At 40.8% G+C, this 13,993-nt stretch overlaps 1 protein-coding gene across 24 annotated transcripts in view; it reads right to left on the bottom strand.

Annotated features, from left to right (window-relative positions):
• The window catches only part of RIMBP2 (RIMS binding protein 2), a 711,286-nt gene that overhangs the window by 198,542 nt on the left and 498,751 nt on the right, over nucleotides 1-13,993 (bottom strand). For 15 of the 24 annotated variants that reach the window (XM_073676113.1, XM_073676112.1, XM_073676118.1 and 12 more), the window contains 2 exons: nucleotides 4,659-4,790; nucleotides 4,485-4,535 (listed from right to left, as the gene is read on the bottom strand). In XM_073676113.1, the coding sequence (XP_073532214.1) occupies nucleotides 4,485-4,535; nucleotides 4,659-4,790 (183 nt within the window). The remainder of the gene's footprint in view (nucleotides 1-4,484; nucleotides 4,536-4,658; nucleotides 4,791-13,993) is intronic. The other 9 variants (XM_073676116.1, XM_073676120.1, XM_073676122.1 and 6 more) reach the window with 1 other exon arrangement.

Below are 13,993 nucleotides of genomic sequence, written 5' to 3'. Positions count from 1 at the left end.
CTGAGGAGTCCTGAAAGTGATGCTATGACCCCCGTAAAGCCTTGTGTGGGATTATAATGAAGAGACAGAATGTTTTGGACAAGTCTACATACATGTGGATACCTCTCCAAGATGTTTGGAGCAGCTTTCCTTTCGAGTTCCTTCAAAAACTGTGTGCAAGGGTAACAATAATTGCTGCTGTTTTAAAGGCAAAAGGTGATCACACTTAATATTGATTTGATTTAGATTTATTTTTTTGTTCATTCATTTTGCTAATTGATAAAAATAAATTATTAACACTTCTACTATTGCAAGCATTTTTGCTTTGCAGGAATTTTTTCCACACTTGCCTAAAACTTTTGCACAGTTCAATATATGTACATATATACAGTTTACACAGTAAACCAATTTCAATAATGTAATTATGTAGCCATAGGCCATACGGTATTCTGTCAACGGTCTTCTCAAAGTCTGTTACCCTTCTGTTACTATAAAGCTATATTCTGAAGATGGTACTTGGAGAGCAGCCGCTGATAACGATTTTCTTGCCAATGCTCTGCTCTATTAGCTGAATTGTTGCCTCTTGTAAAGTGATCAATCCTGGTAATAAATACTTTTGGGAATTGGTGATAATGCAATTCCTTAACGTAACATTGGCTTCAGTAAGAGTTAAAATATTCAGCATTCATATATTTCCAAAGTTGGTAGCAGAATGTGCTAAAGCCATATAAATATTAGCAGTATATCAGACCCATTTCCTATACTTGTAGGTGTAAATTAATTCTGTTATCTGTCCAGAAGAGTTTGGACTGGGAATAAGCAATAGAGAACTCATTGTGATTATTTATTAGCTTCTGTGTTCTGAGGGAGGAAATCAATTTTAATATATATGATAATGCCACCTGTAAGTGAAGAACACAAATCCCAGGGAAAATAACCGTGTGAAGATTACATCTGTTGAGTCACTACGTCAGTTTACTTGGGCAGTTTAATGCTGTACTGGACATACTATTATCCACCAATGGAATGACAAATCAGACAGCTAATATCAGTACCGGCATGCAGTGCCACCATCAGGGCATTACTGCCCATATTACTGTATGAGGCCCAGTGAGCAGAAATACAGAAGGGAAGCCCGGACCCAGTGTGCAGGCGCAGAGTGCCTTTCTGGTGCTGCGGACGAGTACACGTTGGCATGTACGTGATTACGTTATCGCATACGTGCATTACTTGCCAGAAGTGGAGCGAGCTGCGTCTGCAGGGGATCGTGAGAGGTAAGTATGAAAAACTTTTTTTTTTGTTAATAAAATGAATTAAATGGACTTGAGGTGGATGATGATGAATTGAAGGTGTGGGACAGTGAAAGATGATGTATTGAGGTTGGAGAGCGCAATAATAATGAATTGGGGGTGGGGGACAGCAAATGATGAATTGAGGGTGCGGAACAGGGTACAGAAAATGATTGAAGGTGGGGGTGGGGGAGGCAAATGATGATGAATTGAGGGTGGTGGTGGAGAGAGAGGACATGACATAATGAATTGGGGCGGAGGGGGCATATAAGTATAATGAATTGGGGGATCGGGAGGTGTTCAGTAGTGGGAGACGTTGAGGATGCAGGAGTGTGACTGGTATTGAATTAGGGGAAAGAGTACAGGTGCTAATTAATTTATATATTTATTGGGTGGGGAAAGTTGCTATTTAAAGTTAATGGGGGTGCAGTGGTGAATTACGATTTATATTTGGAATGGTGGGTTGCATAATTTATAATTATATATTAATGGTGGATGCACGTCTGTATTCAGCTGCATAGTGTAGAAGTTGGGGAAAAATTGGGGAACGTGCTCTTGAAGTGGTACTCTAGATAACTATGTGTTATTTTCTGTAGAAACAAGGCCTGGCTGGAAGAAGTTATGGCGGTCTGCTCAGGATGAAGAAGAAAAGTGAAGATCAAGGACTTCAACTAGAGACGTCACCGGTGAGTCAGCGTGTTACCTGTACACTGACACTATACACTGTATACTATGTACAGAGCTCCTCTGTATAATGTCACTGGTGATCCCTGTATTACCTGTACACTGACACTATACACTATATACTATATACAGAGCTCCTGTGGGTAATGTCACCGGTGGTGCCTATATTACCTGTACACTGAGACTATATACAGAGTTCCTGTGTATAATGGCACTGGTGATCACTGTATTACCTGTACACTGACACTATACACTCTATACTATGTACAGACCTCCTGTGTATAATGGCACTTATGGTAATATTAGTATTGGGTTTTTTCATTAATGATCAGTATTGTAGTATTCTGTCACTATTTAGTAGTAATATGTGGTCTGTTCATGATTTGGCGGTATTTGTTCCTTGTGTGTGGCATTATTCGGTTACTATGTGGTGGTAATATGTGATCTGGTCATGGAGTGGCTGTATTTGTCCCTTGTATGTGGTATTATTGGGTCACTGTGTGGTGGTAATATGTGGTGTGGTCATGGTGTGATGGTATTTGTCACTTGTATGTGGTCATTTTAAAAAATGTGTGTGACACATTCCCTTAAAGAAAAATATACCTAAAAGAGTATTGGATATTTTAGGAAATTTTTAATAGATTAGAGTAGTGTAGGGCCCAGCCAAAAGAGTCTACCTTGTCGTGGTGGCAGGCTTAAAAAATCTTTTGGTGAAAACAAAAGCTGATGGCTGTGTGTGTGATATGGACGTGGTGCAAAAGTGGAGTTTTTCCAAGAGTGCGCAGTGGGACTGTGGAAAGTTCGAGGGGTGGAGGCAGAGCTGTGGTGGAACTTGGGCGGAGTCTCAAGGGGGCTCAAAAATTTTGCCAGTATGGGGTCCTGAAATTCCTAGTGGCAGCCCTGCTGGAATGTATTTCACATTTAAATTGTATTTCATACTGTTAGAGGGTGGATTAGGTAGGTGCTTCCTATAGTGAAAATACTTTCTTCTTTTATTAAACCAGGTTAGAGCTGTTCCTTTTCACCACCACACAAAGTTATAAAATAATTTTTGCCTCACCACTAGGGGGCAGATCTATATTGGGCTGGTATTCAGGTAAATAGGAGCAGTTTGCTCTGTACTGATTGGCTCCTAGTGATGCCTTCTGACTTTATTTAGTATATTGGAAAAATGCTGCGGATTTCTGAATACAAATCCCAGTTCTCTCTCCAAGTAGGAGCATTAAGAGTAAGCAGCAGGGAGGTGGTAATAAATACAAACTTGTCGCCACTATGCAATGAGTTTATTCTTAGAATATAGGCTTCTGTATCTATTTCTAAGGAGACACATTGACAGGCTTTTATAAAGAAGATTCGGGAGTAAAAGGCAGGAGAACAACCTTTATATGATAAGCACAGTTACATAATTAATTATCATCATCTTGATTAAATCTTTGAAAACGTGGTGCCTTGTGTCTGCTGTGAGATAATCTACTCACATAGATGGAAGATATTCCTCTTTATTTCTTAATCATTTCCCACTATATTATATTATTGTGTGGTCATTTTACTTATTTGTATAAATCCTACATACTATACACCAGAGTAATCCAGTGGTTCTCAAAAGGAGTTTCCAGAAACACTGGACTTTCTTAAGTCCTGATCAAGGGTTCCGGAGAAGACAGCAACAAGAAAATTGGTCACTTCAAGCCTCCTCTAGGAAGTATGCAGATCTGATAGCAGCTAAACAGATCGATATGTGAAAATCTTAGGAGTCCAGGGGGCAGAGCTACTCATTGATATGATATGTGATGACAGCTATCTGTGTATATACACCTAACAGGAGAGGCTGTCAATCACTGATTAGAATCACCCCCTTTTCGGCTAAGCCCAAAATGAGTCAGGGCTTTAATATATAAAGCACAGGTTGTACTGACTTTCTTTTCGCAGAAATCTATATATCAATCTCTTCAGCTCTTTCCCCTCTTTCCCCTCTAGAAGATGATGGCTGTAGATTGCACCGGTGACAGGTTCCCCTCATTAGTAGAAATTGAAAATACACAACTCTCAATTCACTATTATGTCTATGCATTTGCAGTTGTATGATATTACTGTACATGCAGAACAAGAAATGTCTAGAATATAAATGAATCTATCATTTCTTGGTATTATTGGTATCATTGTTAGGAAGTTGGATATCTGTACAATACTGGGACATCTATAATATATATAATATAATGTGCTGCTAAATAAATAATTGGTACTACATGATACTGAACAATATTATAAAATTATGGGACTGAACATTTGTTCAATTAGCAGTCCATATTTTAGTTCAGTATGAGGAAATTTCCCATAGGAGCGAGTCAGGTGAAGGAAAATTTCACATTTTTGCTAATCTCTTCCTTAAATTAAAGCAAGAGTGGACAGAATGAAAAGGTAAAAACAGCTGGCACTCATGGCATTAGAATATTAAAAATACACCTAGCAGTCCAACAATAACAGATACGGAGCTAAGGTGCCCATAAAAGAAGTCTTTGAATTATTACTCACCTCTAGTAGCTGGACTGCACCTTCATGTTCTTTCTTGGCTTCGACCTGGGCCTTCAGAAAAAGAAGAGAGTTGAACATTGACGTCTTTCAGCAATGAACAGATCACAGGAATCCTAATATGTGACTTATTGTTACCAATTTCAGCATGCAAGTGTACAACAGCAAATTACTAACTTGTAGGGGAGAGTAATCTCTGTTCAGAACTGCACAGAACAGGTCAGGTGTTAGAACATCTGTCATACCTTCCTCAAAGATAAGAACAGTCATTTCTTCCCCAGACAGTACAGATATAAAGCACTTATTGTCCTATACCAATAAAGCAGTATAAGAAATATCAGATTAAAAATCTCTGCACCATTTATCAACACAAGCAAAATCAATGGCCGTCTCGGCTCACAGTTGCATGGAAACAGAATGAGAATTAGTTTACTTTGTCTTTGACCAATATTTAGCTCCATTAAAAAGCTTTCAACCTTGATAAACAACTAAATGGAGTTTGAAATTGCCCATAGCATGTTGGGTGGCTATTATACAACCTGCGCTAGATACCAAATTGTACATTTGATGCAGCATTTACAATACTTTTAGCCAAAATTATTAATATTATGTTAAAAAAATTCTAATTTAAATTTGGAAAAATAAATATCACATTAAAATAAAAAATCCAATGCCTCAGGCATTAAGAACAATTTATTGTCATCTTTCAACAGCCATTAAAATCCAATTGTAAAAAACAATCACAACAGACTAACTGCTCCTAAGCTGCATTTACACTGAAAGATTATTGGGAACACTCGTTTCTGAAAATCTTTCAGTGTAAACAGGATGATGATGACCCAATTAACCAGCAAAATGCTCGTTCATCGGATGATATGCTTTTTTCTGCAGCTCAAAAGATCATCGTTCTCGGCTATGCATCATCCCGTGTAAACAGCACTCACACTGCCGAGAACAATGGCAGCCTATGTACAGCCTATGCACACTCAGTGAGCTAGTACAGACTGCTCAATGTCCATTGTTCATGTTGGTCCACCTGTGTAAACAGGCTATTAAATGACAGCCAATCAGTAAAGGTTTTTCGATCAGCGTTAGTCTAGTGCTACCAGTTGGTCCATTTGAGTTAACCCTTAATTATGGTACTGTTTGTACTGGATAGCCACTCAAAATGCATAGGGATGTTGTGCCTGCTTTTTACTATGTTTTCTCTGCTGGGGTTATAAGGGCTGTTTATAAAGACAAATTTACTGTCTTTAATCCCTATGGCTGGATGTTGGATTTATTTATACTTATGCTGGAACACTGAACAGTAGCGTGGTTGGTGCTTGGGTAAATGCAATAACCACACCTGGTGAGCAGATTCTTTATATCTTTTGTATTTATAACATTAGAATATACATACATGGAAAAAATGTTTGGTACCCTTCTGTGGTAAACCCACAATGGTCATTTTGGTCACTGAAAAAAATTGAAACTTACAAAAGTAATTTTCAATTTAAATTTTATGACTAGCAATTAATGTAAATCAGACATCATTTGTTCAATATGATGCCGGCTCGGTTTCTTACATACAAGAAAATCTGACATACTAATGTCACAAAAGGGTTAAAAACGAAGGCGATACAAAGTAGTAACATAAAAGTATCCTCAAGCAGCCATTTACATGAAATGAGCGTTAGGTAGTCCTGCGGTGCAGTGAAGACCTCCACCCCTAACATGGGTAATATAAAATCTACTAGTGTTGCATTCATACTGCCCATAGTTCGGGCAGCATGAATCAAGTTCCCTTTAAAAAGCACTAATAGAAATAGAAAAAAATTAATGATCATGATAAAATGTGTAAAACCCAGGATGTCCTGCTGAAAAAAAAAAAGATATAGATATGTTCTTAAGCTTCTAATAAAGTATAAACCATACTAATATGCTTTCATTATCTAGCTTATCCCAGTCTTCAAATACCAGTTTGGTCCTGGAAACTCCACTTCAGCCTTGTGTTAGACATATGTTTCAAGACCTCATCGCTGCAGTTTAGCTCATTTCAATAGGTAAGCCACCCACTTCTCTGACACAGATGATGCAAACAATTGACAGAGAAGGGCGCAGGATTACCTGCTGAAATACTGAGATGAGCAGTCAACCTGCCCACACATCACTGATATTCTTCTGACAAAGAAAGTGCTGAAGCCGGAAGTTCCCCTGACAATCCACTGATGTTAGCTTCCGACATACAGCATTACAATTAAGTGGAAGATAACTATTCCCTAAAAAAACATTATTTCATAAGGTCTGGTTTAGCTTTTTCTCAACAGGATTTTTTTGTCATCAGTTGGCATCACTCCAGTCTGTTGGGCTTTGCTTAGACACGTATAATAGCACAGTATGCTGACTTAGTATAAACAGTAAAAAAAAAAAGTTGATGGATCCCATGAGGGTCACGTGGCCTTTGGATCTTATGTTTTGATTTATTTAAAAAAAAAAAAATACAACCAACCATCACAGATAACTCCAACTTCTGAATAAATTAATGAATATGAATATGCGGGAATATTTCTTAGTGAGGTGTACAGTTGAAACCAGAAGTTTACATACACTATATAAAAAGACACATATGCATGTTTTTCTCAATATCTGACATGAAATCAGAATAAACCTTTCCCGTTTTAGGTCAATTAGGATTACTATAATTTTTAATATTTGCCAAATGCCAGAATAATGAGGGAGAGAGAATTTTTTAAGGCACTTTTATTACTTACTGCAAAGTCAAACGTTTACATACACTAAGATTACTATGCCTTTAAACAATTCTGACAAGGAAAAAAAGGCGGTTTGGAAAGAGCGCCAAATAGCTGGGATGAGGCAAATAAGAAATTTTTAATCCCACTTATTTGCTTCATCCCAGCTATTTGGCGCTCCTTCCAAACCGCCTTTTTTTCTTTTTTCTTTGTTGCCTACTTCCCTCTGTGAGGGTTGCGGTGGAGTTGCCTATTGCTTGGAGATTGTTTTAGGACCTTGCCTTTACCCCTTGTCTCTCCAGGACCTTGCTGATGCTTGGTCACATGACCGCTAGAGTCCAACCCTCGAGTGGTGTGTGAGCTGCCAGCGGCATGCGATCGTTTTAGGACCTGTGTTGACGCTGGGACACATGACTGCCGGTCTACAGCCCTCCTGCAGCGAGTGAGCTGTGTTAACGTCTCCCTAGTGTCTTGTCCGAGGTTGTGCAGGGGTGCACAACCTAGTAAGGTGAGCCCCACCAGTTTTTTTTAACCCCTTCACATCCAGGTTTCACCCATTTGTGCCCCTTTGTCCTTTCTTCTTTTCTTTAAACAATTCTGGACTGCCCATATGATGATGTCATGTGTTTGAAAGCTTCTGGTTCTGTTTTTTTGGCAACATCTGAGTTGATTAGAGACATACCTGTGTATGTATTTTAATGCACACCTAAAACACACTGTTTCTTTGTGTAGCATCATGGGAAAGTCTAAAGAAATTAGTCAAGACATCAGGAAGAGAATTGTGGACTTGCACAAGTCTGGCTCATCCTTGGGTACAATTTCAAGATACCTGAAGGTGCCTCGTTCATCTGTGCAAACAATTATATGCAAGTACAAACAAGATGGTAAAGTCCAGCCATCATACCACTCAGGAAGGAGACGGGTTCTGTGTCCCAGAGACGAACGTGCTTTGGTTCGACATGTGCATATCAACTCAAGAAAAAAGCAAAAGACCCTGTGAAGATGATGGCGGAATCTGGTAAGATTATGTCAATAACCACAGTGAAACAAGTACTGTATCAACATGGGATGAAAGGCCACTCTGCTAGGAAGAAGCCATTACTCCAAAAGAAACATAAAAAAGCCAGATTAATGTTTGCAAATGCATACAGGAACAAAGACCTTAAATTTTGGAGACATGTCCTGTGGTCTGATGAAACTAAAATGTAACTTTTTGGGCACAATAACCATCATTACGTTTGGAGGAAAAAGGGAGAAGCTTGGAAGCCTAAAAACACCATCCCAAGTGTGAAACACGGGGGTGGCAGCATCATGCTTTGGGATTGTTTTGCTGCAGGAGGGACTGGTGCACTTCACAAAATAGATGGAATCACGAGAAAATAAGATTATGTGGCAATACTAAAGCTTGGGCGGAAATGGGTCTTCCAAATGGACAATGACCTGAAGTATACTGCAAAAACGGTAACAAAGTGGTTTATGGATAACAAAGTCAATGTTGTTTTAGAGTGGCCATCACAAAGCCCTGATCTCAATCCTATTTAAAATTTATGGGCAAAGCTGAAAAGGCAGGTGCGAGCAAGGCGACCTATAAACTGTAGTATCGGCGTCTCTGCCCCCTGACAGGCAGAGACGCCGTCCCACTTACCGCCACGCTCCCGGCCCGGCATCTTCCGGGTCTCCTGCTGCTGCTGCCGGCGCACGCAGCTTCCCGGGCACTGTGCTTAGGGAGCGCGGGCTCCCTCCCATATAAAAGGCACCTCCTCCAAAATAGAGGTGCCCGTGCAAGGTTGCAGCTTTGTGTCCTAAACTCTGCTTCAGCCCTCAGGTCCCGCTGCTAGTCTGACTACCAGTCCGCCAGCCTGACTACCAGTCCAGTCCGCCAGCCTGACTACCAGTCCAGTCCGCCAGCCTGTCTACCTGTCTCCGCCAGCCAAGTGTACTCTCCAGCCCAATGGTCTGCCTACGATCCAAACCCGCCAGTCTGTCTATGGGCCTGGCTTGCCTGCCTACCCGGAGAACGTAACAGTTACCTGCCGTGCCCATCAATCAGCCTACCTGGAGGCTCCTACCAGTTACCTGCCGTGCCTATCAGTCAGCCTACCCGGAGACTCCTGTCAGTTACCTGCCGTGCCTACCCGGAGGCTCCTGCCAGTTACCCGTGGGAGTCACCTGCTCTCATACAAGGACAGGCCCAGAGTAGCACCTGGTCCCTCTGCTCGGTCCTTCCCTGGTTCACGGAGTCGATTGAGCCGCCGTGCGACCTTGGTCAGTCCGAGTTGATACCTAGTTACGCCCCTCTGGTCCCTCCTTGCACTGCAGCACAGAGGTTCCACCACCCGGATCCGTAACATAAACCTGGATTAGTTACATCAGTTGTCAGGAGGAATGGGCCCAAATTCCGACCAACTACTGTGAGAAGCTTGTGGAAGGATATCCCAAACGTTTGACCCAAGTCATTCAGTTTAACCCCTTAAGGACTGAGCCACTTTATAGTTTAATGACTGGGCCAATTTTTTCAATTCTGACCACTGTCAGTTCATGAGGTAATTAATCTGGAACGCTTCAACGGATCCCCCTGATTCTGAGATTGTTTTTTCGTGACATATTGTACTTCATGATAGTGTTAAAATTTCTTCGATAACTCTTATTTGTGAAAAAAACGGAAATTTGGCGAAAATTTTGAAAATTTTGCAATTTTCAAAATTTTAATTGTTATGCCCTGAAATCAGAGAGATATGTCACACAAAATAGTTAATAAATAACATTTCCCACATGTCTACTTTACATCAGCACAATTTTGGAACCAAAATTTTTTTTTGTTAGGGAGCTATAAGGGTTAAAAGTTGACCAGCGATTTCTCATTTTTCCAACAAAATATACAAAACCATTTTTTTTAGGGACCACATCACATTTGAAGTGACTTTGAGGTGTCTATATGACAGAAAATACCCAAAAGTGACACCACTCTAAAAACTGCACCCCTCAAGGAACTCAAAACCACATCCAAGAAGTTTATTAACCCTTCAGGTGCTTCACAGGAACTGAAGCAATGAGGAAGAAAAAAATTAACATTTAATTTTTTTTCACAAAATATTAAATTTAGACCAAATTTTTTTTATTTTCACAAGGGTAACAGATAAAAATGGACCCCAAAATGTATTGTGCAATTTCTCCTGAGCATGCGGACGCTAAATATGTGGCGGAAAACTACTGTTTGGGTACACGGCAGGGTTTGGAAGGGAAGGAGCGCCATTTGACTTTTTGAATTCAAAATTTACAGGAATAATCAGTGAACGTCATGACGCAATTGGAGAGCCCCTGATGTGCCTAAACAGTGGAAACCCCCCTCAAGTGACCCCATTTTGGACACTAGACCCCTCAATGAACTTATCTAGATGTGTGATGAGCACTTTGAACCCCCAGGTGCTTCACAGAAGTTTATAACATAAAGACGTGAAAAAAAAATCACAAAAATGTTCTTTAGCCCCCAATTTTTTATTTTCACAAGGGTAACGGGAGAAAATGGACCCCAAGAGTTGTTATGCAATTTCTCCTGAGCACGCCGATACCCTATATGTGGGTGAAAACCACTATTTGGGCGCACGGCAGGGTTCGGAAGGGAAGGAGCGCCATTTGACTTTTTGAATTCAAAATTTGCTGGAATAATTAGCGGACGCCATGTTGCGTTTGGGGAGCCCCTGATGTGCCTAAACAGCGGAAACCCCCAACAAGTGACCACATTTTGGAAACTAGACCCCTCAATGAACTTATCTAGATGTGTGGTGAGCACTTTGAACCCCCAGGTGCTTCACAGAAGTTTATAACGTAGAGCCGTGAAAATAAAAAAAAATCACAAAAATTTTCTTTTACCCCCAACTTTTTTATTTTCACAAGGGTAACAGGAGAAAATTGACCTCTCATTTTGTTATGCAATTTCTCCTGAGTACGCCAATACCCTACATGTAATTGGCAACTACTTTTGAGGCACAGTGTAAAGGTCAGAAAGGAAGGAGCACCATATTATAGTACAGATTTTACTGTTATGGTTTGAGGGTGCCATGACCCACTAGGAGATCCCCTGAGGTGCCAGAACAGCAGATTCCCCCATAAATTACCCCATTTTACAAACTACGGGTGTGTCACAGAATTTTATTCCATTGGGCAGTGAGGAAAAAATAATTACATTTTTACCGCAAAAATTTTGTTTTAGCCCCAGATTTTACATTTTCACACTGGGATAATGGATAAAAATAGCACCAAAATTTGTCCCATAATTTCTGCTGAATGTGGCAACACCTTATATGTGGTTGTACAGTACTGCTTGGCCACACGGCGACACTCGGGAGGGACGGAGCGCTATTTGCCTCCAGGAGCGCAGATTTTCCTAGAATAGTTTGCGGACTCCATATACAGAGCCCCTAAATGCTAGAAGACCTGAATCCCCCCTCAAGTGACCTCATTTTGGAAATAATACCCCTGCCAAACATGTGAACACTAAATGTGGTTTAGACACACTGCGGTGCTCAGAAGGGTGGAGGGATTTGGATTTGGGAGTGCAGAATTTGCTGAATTTCTTTTGGGGGGCGAGGAGCCATTTAGCTTTTCCAGAGCCTTTGTACTACCTGTAACGTGGAAGCCCCCTATATTTCCATTAACGCATGACAAACCTGAGTGGGGGCTTTTATGTGAAGCTTTTATTAGGAACATTTTACATAACATTTTAGATCACATTTATTCGTCGCTCTACGCTGAGCACTTACTTTGGGGTCTCCATCTAAATCTCCGAATGACGTGATTCAGATGAAACCCCTGAGGGACCATTCACTATAATGAGATGAGGCAGCAGAGTTACTCTGGACTCCGTCTGGCCTCTGTTCAGCGTTATCCTTCTTTTCAGAGGTGCACAAAACTGTGGCCGACCGCGCTTTTATCTACACCTAAAAAGATGGACATCGCCGGATCATAGGTCAGACAGCGTCCACAGTGCCTCCATCTGTCTCATTACAGGGAATCTTCCGCCGGGGGTTTCCATCTGAATCACTTATTTCAGAGATTTACACGGAAACCCCAGTGTAAGCGCTCAGCGTAGAGAGCAGTAGAGATGTGTGCGAGCCTTTCTGCGATCTTTGGGAGGTAGAATAAACAAATCTGCAGCAAGTGAAGAATTGGTTTTATTTATCTTTTACGCCGTTCCTCGTACAGTATAAATGTGATTAGGCGACTTTATTCTTCGGATCGGTGCGATTACAGCGATGCCAGATTCATATTGGGTTTTTATGATTGACAGCTGTCACTCACTAAGAGACGCTTTTTTTTTTTTGCAAAAACTAATGTTTGCATCTCCATATTTAGAGAGCTATAATTTTTCCATATTTCAGCCGACAGTCATGTGACAGCTTGTTTTTTGCGGGACAAGATGACGTTTTCAGCGCTACTATTTTTATTTTCATCCGTCTTTTTGATCGCGTTTTATTTCACTTTTTTCCAGCGGTATGATGAAAACTCAGTTTCTCGTGTTTTTTTTTTTTTTTTTACGCTGTTCACTGAAAGGGTTAACTAGTGTGACATGTTTATAGATCGGGTCATTCCGGACACGGCGATACCAAATATTTGTACTTTTTTGTTTATATTTATCTTTTTTTACCTAAAAATCTGTATTTATTAGTGTAATATACAGTATATATATTTTTTATACATTTTTTTTTAGAATTTTACAATTTTACAATGCACTAACATTGCAATACATTATACCTATATTGAAAGCTCCTGAGACCATGCTGTGCATTGGTCTCAGGAGCTTTCCGTAGCTTGGTGACCTGGGGGTCATCATGACGACCCCTGGTCACCATGGCAACAGTCAGGCCCCCGCGATAACGTCACGGGGGCGCCGACCTGAAGGCAGAGGGAGCTCCCAGCCCTCTGCCTGTCTCCTGAACACTGCGATCGCGCTCGATCGCAGCATTCAGGGGGTTAACAGCCAGGGGCGGCGCTGACACCGCTCCTGGCTGTTTAGTGCCGCAGCTCAGCCACTGGCAGCGCTGAGCTCAGGCACTGATAGAGCAGCAGACGCAAAACTTCAGCGTCTCCTGCTTCATCATACTGTGATCAGTCAGTCAGATTGACTGACTGATCGCAGCGATCTGGGTGCAGGAACCGACGACATGGGTCCCTGCACCCCTTCTCGTGCCGCTCAGCTGTCACAGACAGCTGTCGGCACTGAACTGGCACAGCGTGTTTACACGCTGTGCCAGTTCAAAGCTATGAAGGACACTGCACGGCAAGAGCGGTAACTTACATTCCGTCATGCCATGCAGTGTCCGTCATTGAGCGCTATGGGGTTAAAGGCAATGGTACCAAATACTAATGAAATGTATGTAAACTTTTGACTTTGCAGTAAGTAATAAAAATACCTTAAAACATTCTTTCTCTCTCGTTATTCTGCCATTTGGCAAATATTAAGAATTATGGTAATCCTAATCGACCCAAAAAGGGAAAAGTTTATTCTGATTTCATGTCAGATATTGAGAAAAACATGCACTTATGTCTTCTTATATAGTGTATGTAAACTTTTGGTTTCAACTGTATATAGGTTAAATGGATAGTATGGACAGAAGAACATAATACGGTCTAATAAATAAATGGAAAAGTAGGTATTATTTTACATATGTGTAATGCTATTTACCATATTCCCAATATATTCTATGGACTGAGGAATCTACTTATCTGCCATTTGATGGAGGTTATTGTATTCTTTTATATACAAGAGCATGAAAAGATCAG

This window comes from Phyllobates terribilis, unplaced genomic scaffold (assembly GCF_046119375.1).
Source record: "Phyllobates terribilis strain yellow unplaced genomic scaffold, ASM4611937v1 Scaffold_1__5_contigs__length_1240528914, whole genome shotgun sequence".
NCBI classification, from domain to species: Eukaryota; Metazoa; Chordata; class Amphibia; order Anura; family Dendrobatidae; genus Phyllobates; species Phyllobates terribilis.
This window is presented reverse-complemented; position numbering and strand designations above follow the sequence as displayed.